Source organism: Acomys minous (genome assembly GCF_964271855.1).
Source record: "Acomys minous genome assembly, chromosome: 17".
NCBI lineage: Eukaryota > Metazoa > Chordata > Mammalia > Rodentia > Muridae > Acomys > Acomys minous.
This window is the reverse complement of record NC_140500.1, coordinates 11,972,269-11,999,874: the sequence shown is the minus strand read 5'-3', so window position 1 is coordinate 11,999,874 and position 27,606 is coordinate 11,972,269. Positions and strand designations below refer to the sequence as shown.

Here is a 27,606-nt window from a genome sequence, read left to right as displayed (position 1 = left end):
AACTAGCAGTTTAATGCATACAGATAACTTGTGCCTGAGTCTAAAACCAAATATTCAAAGATACAGACCGAGAAAAGATAAAAAAAAAAAAAAAAGCTCAACTAATTCCCCTAGAGGCCTCACGTAAGATGAAGGGCCTCACTGCAGAAAAGAAACAAAACCGAATAAAATCACAAAACTATTTACTGCTTCGTGACAACCTAGTCCCCACCAAATCTCATATCCCTTCCTCTAGTTTATAAACCCAGGAAGTCTTTCGCTTCCTGGAACCATTATTAGGAGATTACAGGTAAATACGGCAGTTCTCAGTTTTTGTTACTACATTAAAAATGGAACCCGGAAGCCAGCAAATACGAAGAAGCCTACTGCTGTCTCCTGAACAAGAAAGTAAAGGCTGGCCCCCTCCTCTGTTTTATCAGAAGTCGCCTTAACTTGTGCAGTCACGCCTGTTTTCCTCTAAAACAAGAGAATGTCTACAAATACACTCTCCATATAGTGACAACAAATAACGGGCCTTATCCTTGTTCAGAAGATTGAGGAGAATTACATTCGAAGTTCTTTTTAAGAATTAAAGAAAACCCTACCTCAAACGAAGACAAGGCTGCCTCTGGACTTTGTGGGATCAAGATTGAGCCATTATAAAAGTCATCTGTGCATGTGTCTCTTAGTGCAGGTGAGGGGACTTTAGAAAGCTTATGGATGCATGAAACTGTTTTGCGAATGAGAGCTTGTGGGTGATTATTAAAGAAGAAACAGAAGAGCTGGGACTTGGGCTTCCTGCTCTGTGGAGCTCAGATTACACCCGACTAAAAGACAGATTTGAAATGGAACTATCAAGCTTGCTTTCTTTTCATGCAATCTACTTAAGGACACATTCCATAAACTTGCTGTAATAGAGCCAGCAACATGAATACGGTGGCCTGGGATCGGCCCTACAAAAGCCCAGTCAAAACAGGAGAGATTCTCCTGAAGATTAGCATCCTGAAGCCAAGGTGAGGACAGAAGCTCGTGTGCTGGGGGCTCCTCTCAGCTGCAATCTGATTGCTGATGTGATCTGCTAACAGTATTGCAGCACCGTCCTTTCTGACGAAGGGTTGCCATGGTCTAAAAACCTTGGGGGATACTGATTACTACACACCCCTGCCAGCGAGGGTGCACTCCCTCCTAGGAAAGAATACGGTTGATGACCCGAGTTCAGTCCCCAGACCCCACAGGTTGGAAGGAAGGGACTGATTCTTGCACGTTGTCCTCTGACTTCCACGTGCCTGCGGAAGCCCATCATTCCAAACTCTCATTCAACTGGCAAAGTTTCTCTCATCCCAAGAGTAGAGTTAAAAACTTACTAGATGTTGTCGGGTCCTACAGACAGAAGATTGTGCTCCGTGGGAGGATAAATGTTTAAGCAGGCACAATTACAATGAGCTCATAACTCTAAAGAGCACACTGTCGATCTAAGTGGGACAATTTTAGAATATCTCCCTGTGGTAACTTTAAATGTTGTTCCCCGTCCCAGTGGCTGCTGTCTGAAATTCTGTGAGTTGGAGCCGCATAATCGAAGCCTGTTAAGTCTCACACCTGTGTGGAAGAGGCAGCATGCTCAGCTAGTATGCAGCAGCATCTGTGCAGAACTCGAAAATATCTTATTAATAACTCTTAAAACACCCAAGCTGTGCTAGCATAGTGACCCAGGTTGTAATTCTAGGATTTGGAGGCTGATGCAGGAGGATTGTCAGGAGTTTGATGCCAGGGTGGGGCGTAATAGTTAGCTCCAGGCCAAGCTTTGTTACAATAGGAGACCTGTCTCATAAAAGTCCATTATGTGACCCTTCCTTCTCCCTGCCTCTTCTATACCCATGATGCTAAGTTAAAATATTCATCCACCAAGACTAAGGAACCTCAAAAAAAAGAGAACATTTCTCTTTGGACTGACCACAGTCTTGACAGTTGTGATTGTCTGGTAATGATTGAAAAAGGAGAGAAGAAGAAATTGAACCCAGATCTGTTCAGTTATGTCAACTGAAACTATGATGAGGCTCAGGATGGCAGAGTCAGAACAAGCAGCCCTATTGTGCGGGAGCCACACCAGGCTTCTTCAGTCAGGAACTCCTGCTGGCCTCGGTGGACTGGAGACCTGTCGTGGTGGCCCGCTTGTGTCTCCTGACTTCTCCTTTTGAGGACTTTACCACATGGCTCACCGTCCCTCGTGCCTGTCAGCCTGCAGCAGTCTTCAAACAGGGCAGGGGACTTATTGATCATAGCTGAGTCCACAGCACAGAATGTAACGCCTGTTCTCAAATACTGCTAGGAGGGCAGAAGAGGTCAGGAAATGTCCCCGGAGCTGGGAATAGTCTCCTTCTACTGCTAGCCAGCTTTTCTAGAAATTCCTGCGTGGCTACTTTAGCCTTGAAATATGACTTCTCCCTGGAGTGCTCACAGACTCTTCTAGATGATAAGCCTAGTGGAGTTCCTAAGTATCACAGGACACAGGACTACTTTCATTGTTTAGAGATGTGTCGAGTTAGTTATAAAGTTTCAAACAGTGCTTGCCTCAGAGTGAGTGCCGAATGTTTATTAAAGAAAGTAATTAATTAAAGAAAGTAATTAAACAAAAGCTCACTCCTTTTTCTTTCTTTTTCTTTTTTATTTATTTATTTATTTATTTTTGGTTCTTTCTTTCTTTCTTTCTTTCTTTCTTTCTTTCTTTCTTTCTTTCTTTCTTTCTTTCTTTTTTTTTGGTTTTTCCAGACAGGGTTTCTCTGTGTAGCCTTGGCTGTCCTGGACTCGCTTTGTAGACCAGGCTGGCCTTGAACTCTTATGCGAAGTGCACAGCTGCCCCTGTAGAATGGCTCAGGAGGTCGTGTCCACTGTGGCCATTCTTTTTAAGTCTGGTCTGCTGTGTAAAGGGCCTCACTGTGGCATTTTCATTATACTTTGTTCTTCTTTCCTCCCATCCTTGTCCTGTCTCCCCCTCTTTCTAGTCCTTTCCCCAAGTCCTTCCTGCTTTAACATTGCATGTTTGCCATCACCCCCTCCCATAGACCTCCGCTTCCTCCTAGCCCCCCTGTTCTACTCTCAGGCCCTGGTCACACTCACGGGTGGACAGATTCCAGACTAGATCCTGCGTACAAAAGAAGACATGGGGTATTGGTCCTTCCAAGTCCAGCTTTCCTGGCTTCCGTAATGAGGGACGCCTTCCCAGCAGGAGTCACTTAGACTCTCATTGCAAGTCATTATTTGCTAAGGTGATTGCTAAAGTCATCCTGTCCCCTCAGCTCCGGTGTGGTTTGCAGTGGGATGGCGATCGAGGAATCACCAGTTCCTGAGGGTGAGGTGGCACTGTCCCTTGGCTCCTTCAGGTCCCGCACCTCCTCACTTGGCCTTCGCAGACTTGGATGTCCATCCTTCTTTCATTTTCTGCTGACGCAGAGCCTAATATTCTCTCTTCGTCAGCAGCTCTGTCATCCCGGAGGGGCTGTCCAGGCGTAGGGTTGTGGTGATGTCTGTTCTTAACACTGCATGGTGACTTCCGCCTGCCAGCTTTCCGCTTCTCCTAATGCCATGTTCAAAGCTCGCTCATCCCCTTGCTTTTCCTTCCACAGTTTATTCAGTTGGACTTTGCTTCTTCTATGATTTCTCAATGGGGAAAGAGTGGGGAGTTGGGGGCCTGCATAGGCATGAGTGAGACCGGGCAGAACATATGTGTGTGACGGGGGAGGGGTGCCAACACTGTGAACATAATTTCAGAACGTGACACTCATTGGAAGTGAACAGATGTCGAGAGTCACTGAACTTCCAGATCTGCAGGACAAACGTAGTCAGTTCAGTAGCCAGGGACTCAGGGTCTGACACAGAGCTTGACCACAGCGGCTTCCAGAGCTAGCTTGGACATGCAGGCAGTTACCGCTGGGGTTGCCAGCGCCGGGTGAGGCACTGTTTTTATACTCTAGGTAATTCCCTCAGTGGTGAGCTGAATGCCACAGCTCCAGTCTTGTGCTTATGCTCAGAACAGAAGAAAACCGCAGCACTGGCGATTGAAATGGCCCAGGTGGGGCCTGACGGGGAAGGGAGGAATAGAGCCAGAGCTGACTGGGCAGAGGGTGTTTCTGCAGAACAGTCAGGTGTGTGGTTTAGAAAGCAGAAAGCACTCTGGTATTTAAAAAAAAAAAAAAGCCCAGATATTGACTAAAGAAGCCTCTGTTCACATCTCCTGAGCAGAACGCTCTGTTCAGCTGCAGTGTCTATGGGTGCTGCCTTTGTCATCCAGGATGGCTCTTGAGGGATTTAGTCAGAGTAGGTGTACAACATGTGTAGGTGCCTCCCGGCTCTGGAGTTACTTTCAGAAAGACATTCATGCTTGCTGCTCCTACATGTATGGCCCTTCCTGTTGCTGTGTCTTGGTCACCGTTGTCAGAGCTAGCTAGGCTCTGTGATGCTTTAGTGAGCAGCAGACCAGCATGGCAGAAGATTAGGTGAAATTCATATCTCAGAGTATGGAGCCCTCAGGGGTGTGCACACACACGTGTGTGTGTGTGTGTGTGTGTGTGTGTGTGTATGTGTGTGTGTGTGTGTTCATGGGTGTGCACAGATATCTCTGAGGGTGTTGGTCTGTGTGAGGCCAGAAGTAAACCTTGAGTATCTTCATCAGTCATTTCCACCATGGCCTTGTCAGGCAGAATCTCTCAGTTTTTACCTGGATCTCCCCAGGTGAGCTAGGCTGGCTGTCCAGTGGTCCTCGAGGACCACCAGCTTGTCTGTCTCTGCCTCCTCCATACTGAACTGTAGGTGCAGGCCACCCACAGCTTAGCTTTCTGTGTGGGTGCTCGGGGCGGTGCTCAGGTCCTTGTGCTTGTGTGCGAGCGCTTCACTGAGCCACACAGCTAAGGGCTTTGTGCTGGAAGAAGGGTCAGAGCAGAACTGCTTCCATCCGTCCATCTTAAGATGCTCTTCAGAGCTTCATGTTTTAAGGGTTTATAATTAGTTTCCAGATACAACAACAAAACCTTGGACCAAAGTAGCACAGAGAAGCTTCTCAAGGCCTGTGGTGACCAAAGAACAAGTCAGTGGGATTCCAGACTCCTTGGGCACAGTACTCCTTGTCTGTCACCCCAAATGTGGGTACTGCTTGTCTGTCACCCCAGGTGTGGCACAGTATTGCTCATCTGTCACCCCAAGTGTGGCACAGTACTGCTTGTGTGTCACTCAAGTGTCTCCCCACCTCCCTTTTTTTTTTCTTGCTTCCTGTCTTGATAATGAGCTTAGCAGTTGAGTTGTGTGTTCTTTCTGGCCTTTATATCTTTAAGTTATCTGCGTATGCCCTTTGGGTCTTGACAGGGAATAACACCACTGAAACACACGGAATAAATGACTCTGGATGCATGGGCTTCAACGTGTATCTTAGGGGAAGAGAGAGCGCCTACACTCAACAGCAGTCCTATAGGTAATATTCAAAATATTAAATACATATCAAAAATTAAAACAGAGACTTAAAAGGAAGGTAATACTGAGCCCACGGGAGCTGAAGTTGAAGGTGGTTCTGAGTCCCCTGACCCTGACGTGAGTGCTGGGAACTAATCTTAGGTCCTTTACAAGGATGATATGTATTCCTATCCACTGAGCCATCTCTCCAGCCCTGTCTTCAGGAATGTGAATGATCCACCTGACAAACTGCCACAAGTTCTGGGGACCTGTGCTGGCGGTGCCCGTCCATTAGGTGAGGCTTTAGGGCCCCCTCCCCTTCTTTCTCCCCCTGCAAGCCCCTCTTTTCTTGGAGAGCCACCGTCTTTAGTGATAGCCGAGTGCAAGGGAATCCAGATAGCAAGGAGGCTGTGACTAGTTGCAAAACAGAGACACGATTTTGACTTGAAAATAACCTGGGCTCAGCATTGTCTTTGTGAGTGGCTGGTGAGTGGTTCCTGCAGCAGATGGCCACTGGGGAGCTCTGTACACTAAAGGCTTTGCACTGAGAGGCTTTGCAGGGTCCACCCATCTCTAGATCTGCTAATGGGAGGCCAATGAGTTCTCTAGGTGCCTCCAAACCATCGCCTAGAGATAAAGCTCCCCACAGAAAAATTAACACAGTTTCCTTTGTGAAAGGCAGGCCACTGTGCAAAGTAACCCTCCAGACTCATCATCAGTTGTTGGGAGGGAAAAAGATTTATGATGACATTGAGGTATGATAATCTCAAATATGTACTGCATTGTTTTTAAAAGCTTTGTGTTTAAAATTCATAGCACTTTCTAATCCTGATAAAGTAGCCTAATTTTCCAGCCTGCTTTGTTCAGTAAAATGTATTTCTAAATCCATTTTAAGCAGCTATTTCTTCAATTTGAGTCATTTTCTCTCGAGTTAATAGATTCCACACAAGCATACCTGACTTTTAATGTTAATATATACTATACATTCCAAACTCACTCATGACAATAGGAAGCACAATCAAAATGAAATTCAGTTGTTTAAAGCATACCTTACCTGTTATTTTGTTAAAACGTGCTTTCATTTTACTCTTCCTTGCCAAAGTATAGTGATAACCCAGTTGTTTTTCACCTTCCACGGAGGTTTCTCTTCACTGCCCCACCTTGCCACAAACATCAGGGAAGACAAAGAGTATGCTGCTCTTGCCATTTTAAGATGTCTTCAAAATCATCTTACCGATAGGGGACATTGCGTGACCTAGTCAGTCCTTATAGCTGGAAGGGTCAGCTTGAAGGGCTGGCCAAAGACAAAGCGTTTTGATTCAGATGGACGTGTATCTGTAATTTGGTGTGTGTAGATCAGTGCCTTTATTCTGTGATGGCCTAAAACACTTTATTGTTTTAAAAAACTTATTTTCTACTGTTACTCATGTGTTTTTATAGGTGTCTGTGCCTGAGCGTAGGTAGAGCCAGAACCAGCACTGGCTTCCTTGGAGCTGGTGGTAACAGGTGGCTGTGACAGACATGGGTGCTGAGAACAGAACTCTTGGGTGCTGAGAACAGAACTTATGGGTGCTGAGTGCTGCCCTCCAGAAGAGCAGTTTGAGTAACTACTGAACCATCTCTCCAGCCCCCAATACTCTGATATTAGATTAAAACTCTTACGCCTGTATAATAAAGCTTTGGATATTCAAGATTTTTCTTACAGTCATGGGGCACTGATCTGATTCCCGTGACTCTCATTTTCTCTTCTCTGCCATGCCATGAGCTTTTTGGGAACAACTATAACACGATGGAGACAGATAAAGATTCTTTCTAACCTATGTGGTCAGTCCAAGGGCAAACATAATTTATATAACTTGGGTCAGCACATCTGCTGATGGAGCAGAGTCCCTTCAAGAGGCATCTTGTAGGGCCAATGAAATGGCTTAGTGGATATAAGCCTTGCTTCACAAGCCTGACTTTTGTTTGGGAACCCATGATGCAAAGAGAGAGCCAGCTCTCAGTTACTCGCCAACTTCCACACTTGCTTTGACATGTGCACACCTGCACATAACACACACACACACATGCACGTGCACACACACACACATGCACGTGCACACACACACACATGCACGTGCACACACACACACACACACACACACACACTCAGTATTTTTTTTTAAAAAGAAGAGGACCTGGAGATATGGCACAGCCATTAAGAGCATGTAGTGCACGTGTAGAGGACCTGAGTTCAAATCCCAGCACCCATGATGGACACCCTAAAGCCTCCGTGACTCCAGCTCCAGGGGTCTCTGATACTACTGGCTTCTGTGGGTCCTTCTATACACACATAATTAAGAATAAAAATAAATTTTTAAAAAGTTTCTTTGTCTTTGTCTTTGTCCCGACCATTTCTAGCAGTTTCCATGCCCCTGTTGTTGGGAGTAGAACCCAGCAGACATTGTAAGTGGGTCTTATTCTTTTATGTATTTCTGACCCCTGTTTACCTAAAGAAAATGTTATACAATTTCAAGTATCTCGGTCTATAAAATAGATAAATCACACATTACTGATTTTTCTAAAATAGAAATTTGTTTTTTAAAACAAGTTTTGGCATACATGTTCTATAATTTAATACAAAGTCACAGTCGTATGTTAACTATATAGATGCGTTTCTTCATTTTTACATAAGGAATCAATTCTTGGCTGAATTAGTTGATACTGCAGGGCCTAAGCGTATTCTAACGTTTTCCTCAGAGTTGACCCGTGTTTTTATTTTATAACATGAAATTGCAGAAGGCTGTTTAAAGCCACTTCAGAAATGGTTGGCAATTCTGTCCAAATCTCATGCTAAAATTCACTTAATTTTTTTTAATGAATCCCAAGTCATCAACTAAAACCACTTTTAAAATTCAACACTAACACAATGCAATGTAAAGAAATGCTAAGTTGACAATTACATGCTAGTAATGAAGGCAGAAAAGTATGGCAAGTCTTTGTTTTCTGTCATTAAGCCATGCCATGTCTTTTAAGAGTGGAAAACTTGATGTTCACAGCAAAAACATTGCAGCTTATAACTCCAGTAGCCTTGAGCCCGAACTGTGGTCTTTGTGGAAGTATTTGTTGGCATTTTGTGGTGCAGCCGCATGCACGTGCAACGTGTGCTCATGCCTGAGGCTGCAGTGAATTCCTGTGATGCAGTGTGTGTTCAGGCTGCTGCCAACACCATAGATTCATTATGTATTTCATTGTAGTTAACTTCTGTTCATAGAACACTCAGAAATCCTTTATTGCTGCAGATTGTTATTGACGCCTATATTCAGTTATATTTGGTTTCTCTTTCCAATTCCATATATGTGTGTGCGTGTCTTTGTATGTGAGTGGGTAGGTATACATTATGTGAGCACTGGCGCATGATGGCCAAGGGTCAATGTCTGGAATCATCTTCCGTGGGTCTTCTGTCCTATTCGCTGAAGCAGGCCCTGTCAGTCACCCAGAGCTCCCATTTGTGGCTGGTGCATCCAGCTAGCCTGCTCTGGAGATGCCAGTCTCTGCCTTTGGGGCTGGGATAACAGGTGGGCTGACCTCACCCAACTAAACTTAGTCTTCAGGGTTGCTGGGGATCCGACCTCCAGTCCTCACAGTTGTGCAGCAAGTACTGTGACCACCGGTGCCTCTCTCCACCCCCCTTAACAATCTTAGACCAATGTTTAAAGGACATTGGCCTAGTGGAGAGCAACTTTTTAGCATGCAGAGAGAGTCCATGTTGAGGAAACTCACTGAAGCCTTAGATTAGGAAATATGATATTGCAACTTTTTTTTTTTGTAGTGCCACTAATCAAATGAAAAGAAAGGTCAAATAGTAAATATGAGACTTTCTTTTATTTTTCCAATATCATTACAGGTCTGAAATTTATTTTAAATAAACAAAATTTAAGTGAAAAGAAGTTTCTGAACTCCTAGTCTCATTTTAGTATGTAATCAAGTTTAACATTATTGAGAAAATTTTCAGTATGTTTTTTTGTACTATATCTTCAAAACTGTGTTTTTTACATTTACTCCACATCTCAGTGTAGAAGAGAACTCACTTCAGTGCTTATCAGCCCTAGATGTGGTCCTGTTGTCTGAGACAAGGTAGCCTTTTGATTCACAGAAAAGTGCCAGGGACCCCCAGCCACCAGCCTTGAGCTGGCCTTGAAGGGCTCTTTGACCAAAGTTCTGTCTCTGGCCAGTGGGAAGTCCCCAGTGTTGACACCCTCTTGACGGTGTTTCCGGGAGTGATGACTGTAGATGTGTTGAGGTTCCTTTCTCCACAGGCGCTGCTGTGGGGAGTTGAGCGCCTGACTCTGAGGCTGTTCTCTGACTACCCAAAAGCACTCATAACCGTGTCTATTGAGGTCCCTGATAAACTGCAGCTCAGTGGTTAGGGAGGAGGCCTGGATGGTGTGTGTCATAGGAAGTCATAGAGAATACTCTGCTTTAAAACCGAGATCAGATAATTGTATGCATCTTGTTGTGTGTCCTTATTAGGCAAATCAGATAATTGATGACTCTTCGTCTGTCCCTCCTTTTTCCCTAGAGCAAGTTTTCACGCTGCATCTTAACCCAGACTAGCCTCAAACCTGCGCTCCTCCTGCCTCCGCCTCCTAAGTGCTGGGGATCACAGGACTTTGCAACCACGTTGTCTTGCGTATCAGCTAGTTTTTCTCTGGTTCCTCTTTCCTCTCTGTGAACTCACCCTTTCCTCCATTTTTAAATTTCTATATAGTTGACATACGGGGCCATGAGTATAAACAGGGAGACTCGCTGCCTTTGTGGGGTCTCTGTTCTTGTCACAGATCTCCCTGTGGCCCTTCTTCCTCAACAGCCTCACACAGACGAGGGCAAGGAGAGCGCGAAGCCCTAGAACGGGGGCTTGAGCATTCGATTTGGGGCTCTCTTTATATATTTGTATATATATTTTCTGGACAACTAACAAATATATAAAAGTAGAGACTCTGTACAGCAAAGTATGAGAGACACCCGGGGTTCGCTATTGTAATTCTTAGGTCAAAGTGCTGAGCAAATCAAATTGGCCACTTGAGTTTAAGTAAAGCTTTTCTTTTTCAAAATTTGCAGAAAAATGAAACTTAGTGCTGTTTCCAAGATTGCACAGACGACATCACTCTTAGGTGTTACTTGCATTGGCTACTCACCTGTTTCCAGTGTAGTTACAGTTCTGATATTTATTTTAAATAAATAAAATATTTTAAGTTAAATGAAACTTCTGGAGTATAAAGCTATCACTGGAAGCCACCCACCCCCAAGGGGACATTGAGATGTCATGTTAGCCAAAATGGCTGTGATGTCAGAGAGGGCCTTCTGCTCCTGTTGTTGCTGGTCCAGCTCCTGAATGCTAGAGCTGTAAGTGTGAGCTTATGTGGTGCTGGGCATCAAGGATGCTAGGCAGTCACTCTACCAACTGAGCCACAACCCCAGCCCAGACTGTTGTCAGTATTCTTTGAATGGTTTAATCTCCCCACAACACTACTGCCAGGTACCAAGAATGATGCTGTCAGGGTCCCTATCCCACAGTCCGTTTTGAATCACACTCTCTTGCTTTATTTTAAGTGACCACATCTTTATTTTTATTTAATGGAGACCAACTGCAAGGAATGCGGTTTCCGGGAGCTAAGCATACCCTTGGGGTGTTAGAGACATTTTAAACCCTGCCCGTGTGGTTGCTTTCTGATTGCTTCTCTATTTGAGCACGCCTTTGCTTCTTGCTAAATTGTGACACCCGTACAGGGTGTGGACACACACAGCAAAAAGAATCACCACTGCTGTGTATCAGAAAGAAAGAACGAACTGGAGAGAAGAGACACTCCCCTTCCTCCTTCCTTCCTCTTCCTTCTCCTTCTTCTCTGCCTTTCCGGTTGTCTGTCTGTCTGTCTCTCAGAGCATTCCCCCTTTTCTCTCGTGTGAAGATATCACATGGCTCAGATGGCCATATCCCGGTGGATCAACTGTCCTTAGATTGAAGATTAGCATCCTATTGCTGTTTCCAACTTTCTTCCTCAGACATTCTTCAGCCATGAGATTGGGTCTTTGCATATCACCCTAAATTATCTATAAACTCATATGGAACAAATGAGTCTAATAGGTTTTAATCTGGTGCCTCATATTTTTATACATTCTGTTTATTTTTAAAAAGGATCTCATTGCAGATTGTAAGTGTAAATTACTGTTAAAATAACCATAAAAAAAAAACAACAAAAAAAAAGTTCCCACTACCTTTAATGGGTAATTTCTCGAGGAGCGATAGGAAACACGGGGCTAATGAACAGTGTGCTCAGGAGCTCTTAGTCTACGGTCCATGCGACTTCCACTTAGGGACACGCTTTCTCCAGGAGCAGTTGAGCTTAAATCCTATTTTTCATTAGTAAAGCATACAACGTTAATAGCAGCTTCCATTGTGTTGTCCTTTTGTGCATTGGAGCACATTTTCCATAGTCACCAAGGCTTTCAGCTCTTTCTAGAAGCGGCCCGTATCATAAATAAGATTTGTTCAGGAAATAAAAATGTATGTTTTCCCATTGTTAGTTATACTTTAAAAAATAATCACATCTGAAGCTTATTATGCGGCAATAGCCCTAAGATATTATTTTTGTAAATGTACTACTTTGGTCTTAATACTAGTTTTTAATCTCTTCTTGTTTCTATGAAGTCTGAATGAGATTTTGAAAATTGAATAATAATTTGATCCGTTAATCTTTTGAAGCTAGTAATTTTATTTTCCTCTCTTTGCAGTCTCTGAGGCTCGCAAATGAATAGGGCTTCATTACTGCAGTCTGCATTTAATAACCATTATCCATTATCTTGTAATTAAGACTCCCTGTAACGAATCATGAGGACAATGCAAAAATACATAGTACATTTCTTTAATGAACTGGAAAATGTTCGTCTTGTTCTATTTAGTAATGAGTTGCTGAATAGTCATTAAATCCACTGGAGACCAGAGTTAGATGGATTTTGAAGACTGTCTTGAGTTTGTGGTTAATCTATTAGAATTAAAATTTCATCTTCTATTTTTATCAACAGCTGATTAGAAGTCATTCTGTTTGACCAAATTGATTAGAAGACCATATACAAGGGCAGCTGTTGTTTAATGAAAGTTTTTAATGAAACTGTACCATGGAGACTTGTAATTACAGGCCGCAGAAAAGCTTTGAGTAGCCTTAGACCACAAAAAAAAAAAAAAAAAAAAAAAAAAAAAAAAAAAAGAATTGTGCTAAAGGTGCCAAATTAGGAAAATAAGAAATACAGTTTTATGAAAGCAGTGCATGTATTATTAATTTTAATTTCAACTACTCTTAGTTGAGTGCTGGTCCATTTATTGGGCTGTTTTCTGAGTCTCTTAGGCCGATCTTCACTTAGTTTAGTCAGTCGCTCATTTCATCAAATGTGTAGACTGGTTGTATAGATGAATTATTGTGATAGTGAGATATTTTCTCTTAAGGTTTTGGCACCTAAGCTAAGTGTGCTGGAGGCAGGGTTGTCTGTGCTGGGTTCACACACTGAGGTGGGGTTGTCTGTGCTGGGTTCTCACACACACACTGAGGTGGGGTTGTCTGTGCTGGGTTCTCACACACACACTGAGGTGGGGTTGTCTGTGCTGGGTTCTCACACACACACTGAGGTGGGGTTGGCTGTGCTGGGTTCTCACACACACACTGAGGTGGGGTTGGCTGTGCTGGGTTCTCACACACACACTGAGGTGGGGTTGGCTGTAGTTAGATGCATACACACACTAAGGTGGGGTTGGCTGTGCTGGGTTCACACACACACTGGGGTGGGGTTGGCTGTGCTGGGTTCACACACTGAGGTTGGGTTGGCTGTGCTGAGTTCACACACTGAGGAGGGGTTGGCTGTGCTGGGTTCACACACACACTAGGGTGGGGTTGGCTGTAGTTGGGTTCACACACACACTGAGGTGGGATTGGCTGCAGCTAGGTCCACACATGCTCTGAGGAGAGGCTATAGTGCTCTGGGCTTTTGGTGATCTGAAGGCAGCATGTATTTCTCTGAGGTAATTTTGTTTTAGCAAAGGGCAGGAGCAGTGATATTAAAATGAGAAATGAAACAAAAGTGTGCCTCCCTAGTCTCGCTGGAGTCAAGTGTCCCTCAGCAGTGGGAAACACTGATGCAACGCATGTTCTAAAATACCCTGTGTCATCAGATCTTGATTGTTTTGTTTTTTGTTTGAAATTTAATGAAAGTTAGTTCCTAAATGCCTGCACTATGTGTTGTGCGATTCTCTATCATCCTTCTTCTTGATATCCAAGATAGACAGTAAAGGCAGCATCTGCACACCTTGGAGTCATGTGATCAGACCTCATGCTACCCCAAGGACAGAAGCCAGATGTTTGCAGGTTCAAAACCGTCTGTAGTGTTTTAGCGTAAGAAACATTAACAGTAGCTCTGATGGAACCCAAGGCTTCACATATGCTGAGCTGTCCCTAGACCAACAGGAGCACCCCCAAACACAAGTTCATATGATCACTTCATAAACCCCTAGCAGTTTAATTACCTGGGCAATGTGGCTGCTACTCTGCTTTCGGTGTTTTTGCCTAATGGCCAGGTTCTGTCGGGTCCCCGCCACTGGAAAAATCAAATCAGGCTTCACTTGAAAGAGAGAGTGGGGATTGAAAGTAGGATACTGAGACTCGAGAAATAACAAATCAAGTCAGGAAATTTCTGATCAAGATTCAGTTTAATGCCGACTAGCAGGAACATACATAGAGCAAGGTCAATAGGATCTATTCTAATCTCACTCACGCTAGCCCCCACGCAAGTATACAATAGCCTGAATTGCTCCCTGTAGAACTTCCTGGTTCGCTGACTAGTTCCCTGTAAGAACTTCCTTGATCCTCTGGGTGGTTCCAAGTTGGGACTTCCCTACTTCTTTCAAAGGTAAATAGTCCAAGGATAGCCTGGAACACAAGACCTCGTGAGGCAAAGGTCAGCAACTCGAAGGTCACAGCATACAGCCTAAGCACAAGATTTCTGACATGACAGAATTTGGCATGGCTTCCCACAAGGTTCCTCCACATACCTCCTCATCTTTCAGTTTTGTCTGTAACAAACTGCACCCATGAGCCTTTGCTGTCGAGTTAGAGGGACCACTTTGAACTTTGCACTTCTTTCTCACCATCATATTTACTTGGTATCTGTCTACAGTGTTTCTTATGTGTACTATAGATATGCTGATTCTCTTCCTGCCTGATCTCTAAGATGGAAGGACGCGGCTTCACACTTAGTATTTCCAGATTCTGCTCGGCCATGTGACTGTGACAGTAGGTTGATGGGTGCTTCCTGGACTAAAATGTGAAGAGAAGGAGTGGTTAGGAAAGACAGACCCTCCAAAGACTTGGGGAGACTTTCAGAAGTTATAACACTGGTGTGATTGCAATACCAGAAAGAGAGAGAGAAGAGAGGAAGAGGGGAACTGTGCAGATGTTCCAGAATCAAGAGCAGGCCATATATCACAGATGTAGGAGAGTCAGAGAATGTCAAGGAAGACCGAGAAAGGCAATTGTTCCTAGTTGTGACAGAAAGACTAAAGCCAGCGAAAGAAACAAAATACTGACCCAAGACAAAGGAAATGACCTCAACAGACAAAGGGAATGTCCCCAGCACGTTTCCAGTCAGAAAGCATACCTGCAGCGAGGAGAGAGAAAGTCTTAGAGGTGGAGTTCTATAGCACTGATGTTGTCCCTCTCCACCGATCTTCAACAGAAATATGAGAGAGGCAATACTGGAAGACCTTTCCATAGGAAGTATTAAAAAAAAAAAAAGGCCTTTAGGGAGGAAAGACCATAAACTATCATGCCTGACAGCAGGACTTTGACAGACAGAAGAAACTATTTAGGAAACCCTTCATTAAAAGCAAAGGCCCAGCTGGGTGTGGTGGCACAGGCCTGTAGTCCCAGTACTCCAGGAGGCAGAGGCAGAGGCAGGCGGATGTTTGTGAGTTCAAGGCCAGCCTGACAAAGGGAGCCCAGAACAGCCAAGGCTACACAAAGGAACCCTGTCTTGGGTAGGAGGTGGGGGGAGGCAAAGGCACTGGCACTACCCGCAGAGCAGGGTAGCATTATTTGAAGATGGATGGATGTTCCGGGCCAGTCTCTAAATAGTATATGAGAGAGTTATAATTGCTACGGTAAGAGGAGATAAAATGGGATCATGTAGAATGCTCAAGGAAGTCAGAGAAGATGCAAAAGGGTGAAAGTTAAACAAAAAAGTGTAACAGATAGAAGAGGTGTAAATATGGTAGATATTAATCCAACAGAATCAATAATCACTTTAAATGTTAATGATCTAAATATACAAATTAAAAGAAGAGTCTTTCAAAAACAAAACAGCACTGCCAACAAAACCCCAATCCGAGGGCCTATTGAGTGTTTAAAGAAATCTCTGACAGAGACTCAAAAGGTTAAAAGTAAAGGGTTGGAGAAAGACACTGCACTCACTTGTAGGAGTAGCTGCATTAATTCCACACAAAACAGACCCAGGGACATCAAGAAGGCTTAAGCAAAAGGTTTTATAATTGGCAAATGGACTGTTTTTTAAAAATTATTTTATTATGTTTCTGGGGTTTTTTTTGTTTTTTTGTTTGTTTTTAAACAAGGCCAAATCGTCGTTAATAAATCTATACGTAGGGCAAGGATGGCTCAGGGAACGAGGGCTCTTGCCTCAAGCCTGACCACCTGAGGCCAGTCCTGGGAACCTTCATGGTAGGAGAGAATCGATTCCCATAAGTTGTCCTCCGATTGTCACATGTGATCTCTGGCATATCACACACATACACACACACGCACGCACGCACGCACACACACACACGCATGCATGCACGCACACACACGCAAACAAATAAATATATATATATTTTTAATAAAGTTTGTGCCTAGCAATAGAGCATCAAAATATGAATCAAACTTTGCCACAACTCAAAATGTGTTGCAGCAGCTGACTTACAACCCCCTCTCAGTAAATCGTAGCTTAAGCAGACAGAAGAAGGCAAGATACAGTTGACCTGAATATCTCTGAGCCACTGCATGGCAGGCCTGTGTCCATTCTTTCAGTTGGCTTGTAGACTCAGAAAAGAAAATAACCTGGTGACCTTCTCAGTGCATTATTTTATGGTATTTATGCATAATACAAGAATATTTACCACTTTTCTCATTGATGTGACCCAACAAATCAACTAAGAGAGGAAGGAATTTTTTTCAATCCATGGTTTGAGGGTCAACAGTCCATCATGCTGGGCAAGGCATGATGGGAAGCTACTTCAGTTTGGGGGACAACAACTTCAGCTTTGGCTGGAACTCTTCACCTCTCACATCCTGGAAGAATAGGAATTAGAGACAAGACCAAGATACAAACCTCAAGTTTTGCTCCTAGGGACCCATCTTTCTCCAGTGCTCAACCCAGCTATGTCTCTTAATGGTCCATAGTCTTCCAAGACAGTGCCTCTAACTAGGGCCCAAGCATTCACCATTCTGCTCCTAGTTCCATAGACTCATGGCCCTGTCCTTACAGAATACATTCAGTCCAATTGCCTGATCGAGAAATCCCCATAGTCTTACAATTCCAACCCTGGTCAAAGACCCCAAGTGCTCCAACACTCAAAGAAGTCCCTTAGCTGTGGACCTGTAATATCAGAGCAGTTATGCACGCCCACTGTACATGACGCCAAGTAAAAGCTCCCATTTGAAAAGAAAGGAATGGGGGCAGCAAGGAAAGACACTACCCAAACCAGACTGAAACCTAGCAGGGACAGCATGTCGTCCTGGTGGGTGCAACACACGGCTTTCTCTGTCCTATCGTCCATGCTCCTAGCATCTCTGTTATCCTGGGATCTACACTGCCGCTGGCTCTGCAGCTTCATGAACATCTCACTCAGGAGCTGCATGCAGAACGTCTGACCATGGCACATGTTGACTGGCCCAAGCAGCTTTCTAGAACCTCAGTGCAACTCAGCGGGATGTGGACATTGCCAAGTTCTGCTGCCTCATCTACTGCTACCTTGAGATGCCCTCCGTCCTCCTTGCAACACAACTGTAGCTATAGTGGCTTCCGTGTGCCTTTGTGACCAAACCCATGAAAACACTTCTGCACCTGGGTACCCTTTCTCACTTTAAGTGACCTTGCATCTTTGCACTCTTGAACTCTTTTTTTTTTTTTAAGATTTGTTTGTTTATTTATTTATTATGTATACAGTGTTCAGCCTGCATATATGCCTGCATGCCAGAAGAGGGCACCAGATCTCACTATAGATGGTTGTGAGCCACTATGTGGTTGCTGGGAATCGAACTCAGGACCTTTGGAAGAGCAGCCAGTACTCTTAACCTCTGAGCCATCTCTCCAGCCCCCACTCTTGAGCTCTTGATGAGTGGAGTTCATGTCTTCAAGGCACCTTCTCCTTAACAGCTATAAATATTCATTGCTTTGTTTGCACCTGACTTGACCTCAGCGTTAACCAGATTCAAGCTCCTTTCATTGCCAAAACTGTGCATCTTTCTTACCTTTCCACTCTGCTTTCTGCCCTTCTCACAATAAATCTGAGTAAATACAGTGAACAATAGCCATGCCACACTCTGCATGTTATTCTGTCTCAAATTTTTTTTCACCAAAACCTCATAAGTAGCTTTTCCTGGCTGTTTCCTCTCAGGATTCTGGGTTTTGGAAGCCCCTTTAGAATGCCTAGTAATTTCTGCTGCTGAGAGCCTTGTGGGGCTTCTGTGCGCCACAGCCTCAGACTCTGAGGCAGGCACCCTACCTAGGCCTGGGCTTCATTTGTGTTTATATAGTCCTTGAACACTTTTGCTGATTTGGTATAGATTATCCCCTTTGACGCCCTGTCTAACTCTGAAGCAGTTAGGGATTTTTTTCGGACTCGTTCTAGGAAGGAGAAAGATGGGATTTGCATAGCTACCAAGAAAGCCGGAACTAGACACCAGGCTGACTCCTAACCCTTTATGTTATCCCTCGAGGGTCGCCATGGTTTTGAAGGCATGGCTGTGCATTTGCTTTTACGCTTTCCACTTGTGTCTTCACAGCATTTATAATGAAAGAGGGTCTATTGATCCTTCCCATGCCCCCCGAATAGCTGTCGAACCGATACTTTGAGGGAGGACTTAAGTTGTTTCTTCCTTCATATTCTGTCCCACGTCTCTACGATAGATTCAGAGAGATGCAAATTAATTGTAAGTATTGTTCTACAGATGCCCTGAACAGGAGCTGTGAGCTTGGTGTATGGTTCTCAAGGTCTGATTCAGGTGGTGTGTGGTGGCCACAGGGAGCGTGCATTTCTTTCATCCAGAAATGTAATTCATTTAAACTGACAAACACAAACTGGACATAGGGTTTCAGTACATATGGTTCCTTCGGTAATATTCAGATCTATGTGTATACGTGTATGCAGTCACTTGTCATTTCCTCCTGTTGAAAGCATTTAGAGCTCACACTCCGGTTTTTAAAACCGTGTGTCTGCGATATGGGGTACAGCATCACTCTTGGCTTTAACCATCCTGTAAAGCAGGACTCCAGAACCACTCTCTAGTTATAGCTGGTGGTCCCACGCTGTGCATGGACGGGTTGGGTTTTGAACATTGCTGTGCTCACACCGGAAGGAAGGCTTCTCTGTTTTGGCTGCCTGTGTGGCCTCAGAGAAGTGGGACAGTTCTAATTGAAAAGCTAAGGTGGACTGCTTTAGCTTAAATCACACACACACACACACACACACACACACAGAGAGAGAGAGACAGAGACAGAGAGAGAGACAGAGAGAGAGAGAGAGAGAGAGAGAGAGAGACAGAGAGACAGAGAGAGAGAGAGACAGAGAGAGAAAAGAAGAAGAGGAGGAGGAGGAGGAGAAGGCAGAGACAGACAGACAGACAGACTGAGAGGCTATGCCATGTGACTTCAAGAAAGCTGCTTAACTTCCGTGCCTCAGTGTCCTCTTTGACGACAAGGAGATCAGTCCTTGGCAACAGTGGTAAGGCTTGACTGTGCTGACACCAATGAGGCACCTGCCGCTATTATTATTTGTCTCACGCTGTTCTTGTAAATTACGGAAACAGGCTTAAGATTCAAGAGAAGGAAGTTGTTGAAAACATCTGCAAACTATGAAAGGCCCTGGTGTCTTTCATGAAATCCTCATCTGGTTCGGGAGGCCTACTGCTTCATCAATGCAACAGGAATTAGCTCGTGATAGTTCCCAGAGCTGTCACAACTGTGCTGTGTGCTTTCCACAGAGCGTGCAAGAATGAGGGGACAATGAGTAGGCAACTCCACACTTCTGTGGGAAAGTGCCAAGATACATGGTAGCGAGCACAGGGCATAAAATTGTTTTTATTCATCTCAGTTATATTCGTTAAACAAACCAACTTGATTTTAATTGGCTGTGAAATATGGAGGCTAGCTAGATACGAGAGTCTATGAGAAGCCATCAAGTAGCAACTTTATCTGGTGGTGAAGAAAGGCAAAATTTTTAACAATTTTTTTTTCTTTTCATTTTTATTTCCTATCTGTGTGTCATGCTTTCTTATTACTCTTTCCCCATCCTTCCTTATAACCCCACTCCCCCTTCTAACTAACCCACTTCTAGCTCCCTCACCCACCCCCCACTCCTCCCCACCCCCCCATGTCCCCAACCCCCTCACCTCCTGTCAACCATCTGTTCTTCCCTTTCATACATTGGCATCTTTGTGTTTTGTTTTGTGACCCACGGATTTTAACCAGGGCCATGTACCTTTAATCCGAGCACTCGGGAGGCAGAGGCTGGTGGATCGCTGTGAGTTCGAGGCCAGCCTGGTCTACAAAGCAAGTCCCGGACAGCCAAGCCAAGGCTACACAGAGAGACCCTGTCTCGAAAAAAAAAAAAAAAAAACAAGAACAAAAACAAAACCAAAAAAAAACATAAAACAAAAAACCTGTCCCTTGGGGCCTGGTGGACTCATGGCTATTCTCCCAAAGACAGCGGCTGCCCCTCCCCAGATTCCAGCTGTAGCGAGACGCTCAGCTGGGTGGGGTAGAACCTCACCCCTGACTGACGAATGACAGGCCTGGTAGCGACAGCGCTGCTGGTGTGGGATCCAGTGCCTGTGCTGTGCCCAGACGAGGGCAATTCGCAACTCGTCTCCCTTACTTCTAGCTCTCACATATAAATAGAATTATTTTAAAGGTAGCCTTTCATTTTAGGTTTTTTTTTTTTTTTTTCACATAATTACCAAAAATAAAGTGTTTGGGAGGAGTGGGGGAGATCGTACACAACTCATTTCTTTCAGTGACTTAAGTGTAAAAAGTAAGTTTTTAATTAACCTGGGACTTTTTCTTGCTTTTGTTTCAGGATCAGATTTTATTAAGACCTCTACTGGAAAAGAAACAGTAAATGCCACCTTCCCTGTAGCCATCGTAATGCTCCGGGCCATTAGAGATTTCTTCTGGAAAACTGGAAACAAGGTACATTATTGCCAGCAAATCTGCCTTCAAAAGCAAGAGAGTGCTATTAATAACCCTCCCCCCCAGCCCGCGCATGATAACCATCTCCCTATGCAGAAGGTGTGAACGAGTCACCTTTATTAAGATAAATGTTTAATTTACCTTTCATTACAAAAGCACACCTTCGTAGGGGAAAGTCCGTGATTAGCAGTGTGAGTGTGAGTGTAGGAGTGTGGGAGTGTACGTGTGTGATCAAGATGTAAACTCACTCTGTCCTTTTATTCACTGAAGACAATTTTATCACAGACAAGAGATTCCTAAATGGGTTCTTTAAGGAACTAATTGGGCTGCGACGCGGAGGTTTTCCTGGCAAGGCGTTGGCCAGCAAAAACAGGTTAATGTAGAAATTTAACTTCCTCACGGAATGGGAGGAATCGTGGAGTAACATTCATTGAATGATAAGCTGTGGTGGTGATAGGAAAAGTAGGCAGCATAATGGGAAATAATCTTTTCCTGTCATTATTGAAGGACACACATAAATTGGTTTTTCTGTTGGGAAACCCCCGGTCCAGAAAAACTTATTACTTTTAATAATATGAGGTGAAGAGAAAATTCTCGAGGAGATGAACTTATTAAACAGAATAATGAAACGCCGTGCAACAGCAGGGGAAAGCTAGCTTTCTGTCCTTTACCTCTTGAATTAAATATCCATTTTTTTGCGTTTTATGGGAGGTGGACGTGCTGCTTGGAAGAGTGTTGAGCTGAGGAGGGTATATGCCGGCTTTTTATCAGCTTTTCGAAGACTAACACAGAATTTTTTGAAACATAGGAAGTTAAAAGGAAAAATGCATGCGAGGTGTTTCTTAAAAACTGAATTTTGGATTTTTCACTTCAGGGTGCTTGTCTAGTCACGAATTATTTAAGAAGGATTTTTTTGTTTTGCATGGCTAGAGGTGTGTGTGTGTGTGTGTGCGCGCGCACGCGCGTGCATGTCTGTGATTGTGTATGACTCTGTGGCGTGTGTATGTATGTGTGTGTGTGTGTTTGAGTGTGTTTGATATAATGAGACTTTCCTTCATGAGAGGCATCTTTTAGGAACCAGTATCTTGATTTCTGCCACCTAGAACCTCCCTGAAGAAGACCTTTAATGCTTTACCTGGTGCATGGAATGTCTTTATGATACTATAACTTACTGTAGTAGATTTATTTTGGAATTAGAGACTTACATCGAACGTGCTTCTTGCGAGAGGAAATAGTCTCCCAGAGTTCTCTCTGAATAAAGTCACACTGCTAAGTACACACGGGAAAGCGGCCTGCTGTCTCCTTCAGATGCCCTGATCCAGTATGAGTGCTACTTGATGGTCTTTCTGCATGGACGCAAATCTGCCAGTTGAAAGAACGTTTTGTTGTTATTATTTTGTTTTGTTTTCTAAAGCTACAGAAGAAGTCCATCTTTTTCCTTCAGTTGTTAACTGTCACCACTAGTTAGGCCCATGGGCCTCATTCCAAAGGTCGTTGAGCAGACTCACTCTGCTGGGTCACAGAAGGTTTCTGATAAAGTATCGGCCTGAGAACATCAAAATCAGATTTGCAGTTTGCCAAGGATGTGAGTTCCCAGGCTTCCAGCCTTGGTGGCCGTGGGCCTGTGAGAGTCCCTTGGCATCCATGTTTCATGAGCTCCATCCTTAGGGGTAAAGCTTGTTACTGGGGACTAAGGGACTAGGTCCTGAGTGGGTAACCACAGGCCATGCTAACCTGAGTTAGTTCTCAGGTGTAAGCATGAATGTCCCTTCCCAGGACAGCTTTCACACAACAACAACAACAACAACAACAACAACAAAAACAAACAACAAGACGGGCCTCAAAAACATGGCAAGTGCTCTGTCCGTGGTCCAGGCTCGAGCTTGGAAGGGTATTTTGCTTGTTTCTGCATCTTTTCTTCAAGGCTATTCCTTTCCCCACTTAACAGCCAGTGCCGCACTTAGTGTTAAGCAAAAGCCAAAAGCAAGACACACCCTGTTGATGTCATCACATTGATTTCCAGCAAAGAGAACCTGTGTGTGTCTTCGTATGCACCTGCAAGGCAGGTGTGGAGTCTACGTTGCTGACAGTAAGCCCAGGAGGCCTGAGACTGGCTCCTCCTTCGTGATGTAAGCCCCGTGGTACGGTGCGAAAGCCCACATTCCGAGCGTATACTTAGCACCACCCCAGAGAAGCTGCAGTTTAGTATTTCATAATTGATTTCATTACAGATTTGTTTTCTATATTCTCTCCCTTAAACAATATTAACTTATACAAGAACTTTTTGGAAACATGACTGAATGGAGTTGCCAACACTGAAAATATGTTTATAGAAAATCTTTATGAACACCACCCAACTTGCAGAAAGGCTTCTCCGACTGACATATATGCTACTTTCAGCTCACCGACTTCATTTTACTTGTTTGTTTATTTGCCATTCCTCAACAATGGGTAGAAGTGCCCTGCTCCTTCCGAGCCAGCGGTCTCTTGCGTGGCTGACGCAGGGGGACCACTGAGGAGGTCATTTTTGACACTCCTCACAGTGGTGGCCTGGTTCACGGTGAGGTTTCCATCTTGCTGGGAGGACCTTCATTCACTGGCTCCTTTCTCTGTTCTGTGTGCAGTGCCTCTGCTAGTGTAATCTATCTGAAGAAAGCTACAGTGTGTTTCGGCAGCCTCTGTGTATGTGCATATTCATGAGGAAGCCAAAAAAGGACACCGGAAGTCCTCAACAAGAATGCCAAGAACCCAACTCAAGTCCCCTGGAAAAGCGTGGGTTCAAGATGGCCCTCAGCCTCTCTGTCATGAGTTGGGCTGGCTTATGTCCATCCTTATGAAAAGCAGGGTGACCCTTTTCTCCCGTGCTTATGCTAATGGTCTGCACTCTTTATAGGACCCGATGTGCCTACAGCCTTGGAAGAAACTTGCAGTTAAGTTCGCTAAAGCAAGCAAAGCTGATAGCTGCCAGCGTGCATAGGCTGGCCTCGGGGCCACGCTGATCCTGGTCACGTGAGCTCTTCAAGAAGAAGGCTCACAGGGCAGACACCTGTGGTGGATTTCTTTGTCCCTTGACCCGTTCCTTGGCTTCTCCAGGTGTGCAGATTTAGTGTAGAAATGGAGGTTTACGACGTGGCACGTGCCCTTATTCTTGCTCCTTCAGAAACAGTGACTGAGTTCCCGTTTATGTTGGAAAAGTTGTTCTGAAGTCAGGGGAGAGAGCTAAAATAGGTCCCTTTGCTGAAGTGAGAAAGATGCAGAGGAAAGATGTGACTCAAGACTGTTCGCTCGCAGTGACCCTTTTGAAATCAGCCGGTGTAAATGTACCACAGTTTCTCTGTTGTAATCTGAATAAATTAATAAAATTAAAAAAAAAAAAAAAAGAAAGAAAGAAATTGGCCGGTGACAATGGCTGTTCTCCCCTCCTTAGGTAGGCTTTAAGCCTGCGGGAGGCATCCGCACTGCGAAGGAGTCCCTTGCGTGGCTGTCTCTGGTAAAGGAGGAACTGGGGGACCAGTGGCTGACACCTGACCTCTTCCGGATAGGGGCCAGTTCCCTGCTTTCAGACATCGAGAGACAGGTGAGTGAAAGCACGTTGTCCTTGAAAGGAGTGGAGGCTGGCCGCAGCAGAACCACACCTCCGCCTCCTTGGAGCAAACCCGCACCTGCTACAGATGAGGTGCGAGTTCTGCTGAACGGTGCACTAATTCAGTGCCAAGTGAAATTATTATTGTGCAATAGTATAATTACTACTTAATGTGTATGGTTGCTTAATTATTAATTAAGAAACTGGTTTTCCTCGCAGATTTACCATCATGTGACTGGACGATACGCAGCGTATCACGATCTTCCAATGTCTTAGCTCAGCAGCCAGCCTGGAAAAGCATCTTGCAACAAATTTAAAAAAAAAAATGTTTTTACATAATTGCTAAGGTTTAAGAATAGGTAACTGACTTTTCCTTGTTAAAATGTCCCCTGAAATTAACTCAAAAGAATAAAGGAAACAAACCAATTGAATCTGTATGTGGAACTCAAATGAAGTGAGGCTGAAAAGGTCTGAATTCCTAGGAGGTCTCCATGTATTAATTTTGGGAAGATTTTCTTTGAAAATCTCAAAGTAAAATGTTTGTAAAAAGCCTGTACTGCAGCCGGTTCTGAGGAAAATGAAGTTAAATTACTTGAGACATGAGATTCTAGGACAGGCAAGAGGGCTTGACAGGGAAGGGAGCTTGCCACCAAACCTGACCCCTGGCCAGTTCTCAGTAACTGCACGGTGGATGGTGAGGGCCAACTCCCAGCGTTGTCGGCTCACGTCCCTCGGTGCATGTCCCCTACCTCTGACACACAATAAATAAATAAATAAAATGTAATAAAAATTAAAATGTGTGCTACAGCAAAATAACAATCACCCTCCCGTGCCATCTGCGAGTGTGGAGCCCTGCCCTGGATGGTCACCTGACTTGCTGTGCTGGACGGACACTTTCATTAATTGTTCTGCTAATGAGATTCTAATGTTGTTATTGAAAGTGTGAACATCACTGAATCTTTAAATACAAAAGTCTCTGTGTTTATTTATGTATTTATTTTGTTTATTTTTTGGTGGGGTTGGTAGGGGTGGTCTGGACTAGAGCTTAAAAATACTGGAAGGATAGCAGGCTACCCAGAAGAGACTTGATACCCTATGAGCATGTACAGAGGGAAGAGGTCCCCCTCAGTCACAGTCATAGGGGAAGGGGGTAAGGGGAAAATGGGGAGGGAGGGAGGAATGGGAGGATACAAGGGATGCGATAACCATTGAGATGTAATATGAATAAATTAATAAACTATATTTTAAAAATAATTTTAAAAAATAGTGGGAGCTGGCGGTGGTGGTGCACACTAGTAATCCCAGCATTCAGGATACAAGGCCGGTGAATCTCAGTGAGTTTGAGGCCAGCCTTGTCTACACAGGGAAACTCTGTCACAAACAAACAAACCTTTAGCTAGGCATGGTAGCACATGCCTACCTTGATTATAGCACTAGAGGCAGAGGCAGGCAGATCTTGTGAGTCTGAGGCCAGCCTGGATGACAAGTGAGTTCCAGGACACCTGGAGCTGGTACAGAAAAACCCTGTCTCATAAAAAGAAAAAGGAAAAAAAAATACTGGGAGCATTACCATGCCTGACTTGGTGGTGGTTGTTTTTAATCTTTTAAAATTATTACAAGGAGGAGGAGGAGGGAAAGGAGGGAGAAATGCTGGGCATGTGGTAGCACCTGCTTGTGACTCCAGTACTGGCAGGCATCTTACTGTGCAGTGAATTACAGGCTCCTATCTAAAAGGCAGGCAGATTGCACCTGAGGAATGACACAAAGGTTGGCCTCTGCTTTCCACCCATGCATATGCATTTACCTGCATGCACTGTGTATGTGTGTGTGCACATATGCAAATAAGTGTGAAGAAGTAGGCAGAGGACAGCATGCTTGTGTGGCCTTGGCCTTGATAACCTGGGACTACAAAAATAAATAGTGGCCTCAAAACAGATGCTGAGACTCACAGCCCAACATTGAGCAACGTGTAGGGAACCTTGTGGAAAAGTCAGAGGAAGGAGAAAAGGACCTGGAGGTAACAGGAGCCTCCCAAGAAGACCAACACAGCCAACTTAGCACAGGGCCCAGGGGGGCCCTGCCGAGACTGAAGCACCAACCAAGGACCATGCATGAGCTGGACCTAGGCCCCCTACACAGATGTAGCTGAGGGCCAGCTCAGGCTTCATGTGGGTCCCCTAGTAAGGGGAGTGGGGGCTGCCTCTGACATGGACTCTCTTGCCAGTTGTTCAATCACTTCTCCCTGGCAGGACTGCCTTGCCAGGCTACAGGGGAAGAGGACGCGCTCAGTCCTGATACAATTTGATGAGCCAGGGATGGGAACATGGAGGCTGGGAAGGGGAACTCTCCTCTCCTGAAGAATTTTTTCAGGAGGGAGGGAGGGAGGATGGGGCTGGGAGGTGAGGAGGGATGGGCTATGACCAGGATGTAAAGTGAATAAATAAATTAATTAAAAATAACTAAATAGTAAGTAAGCAATCGGCAAGCCAGGTGGGAGGCTGGCTGCTGAGTCTGCGGTCGCTCCTGTGGGTCACCTTCATGCAGCTAGGGACCCATGAACAAAGCTGTGACATGTGACTCGTGTCATGCTCTGTGGCTCCACCCTTCCTCCAGCTTCTTTGCTTGTTGACACCTCTGCCATATTTCGGGACCTTAGCCTTGTAAATGGTGTCTTTTCATCCAGAATCATCTCTTGCTCCCTCCCTGCCTCCCTGCCTCCCTCCCTCCCTCCCTTCCTCCCTCTCTTCCTCTCTCCCTCCCTCTCCCTTCCTTCCTTCTCCAATCCCTCTCCTGTTAATTACAAGCAGAAGTCCTGGCCTGAGTCAGTTTTGTTCATTGTTTCATGAGCCAAAGTCTAGTCCACCCTCTGCCTCTCTCTCACCTTGGGACACTGGTCTGCTCTGCGCATCCTTCCACCTGTGCCTGCCTCTGCGAAGTGAAGGGGGTGAGGGCAGGTGACATAACGGTGCTTTCAGACCGAAGATCACGTCACCCCAAGGCTAATTAGAACAAATCCAAGAAAATGTTTTATGGATAGAAAGAGAAAACACTTTGTACCGATGATCTAAATTGGAATTTGCCCCCCGGGAGTCAATTAAGCAATTCCCTCAGAGCACCTCTCT

General features: G+C 44.6%; 1 protein-coding gene across 1 annotated transcript in view; it reads left to right on the top strand.

Annotated features, from left to right (window-relative positions):
* Nucleotides 1-25,477, top strand: part of DERA (deoxyribose-phosphate aldolase) — an 85,177-nt gene extending 59,700 nt beyond the window's left edge. The window contains exons 7-9 of the mRNA XM_084766053.1: nt 20,789-20,901; nt 24,329-24,478; nt 24,704-25,477. Coding sequence (XP_084622179.1) covers nt 20,789-20,901; nt 24,329-24,478; nt 24,704-24,760 — 320 coding nt within the window. The 3' untranslated portion in view covers nt 24,761-25,477. The remainder of the gene's footprint in view (nt 1-20,788; nt 20,902-24,328; nt 24,479-24,703) is intronic.
* Nucleotides 25,478-27,606: the final 2,129 nt, after the last annotated feature.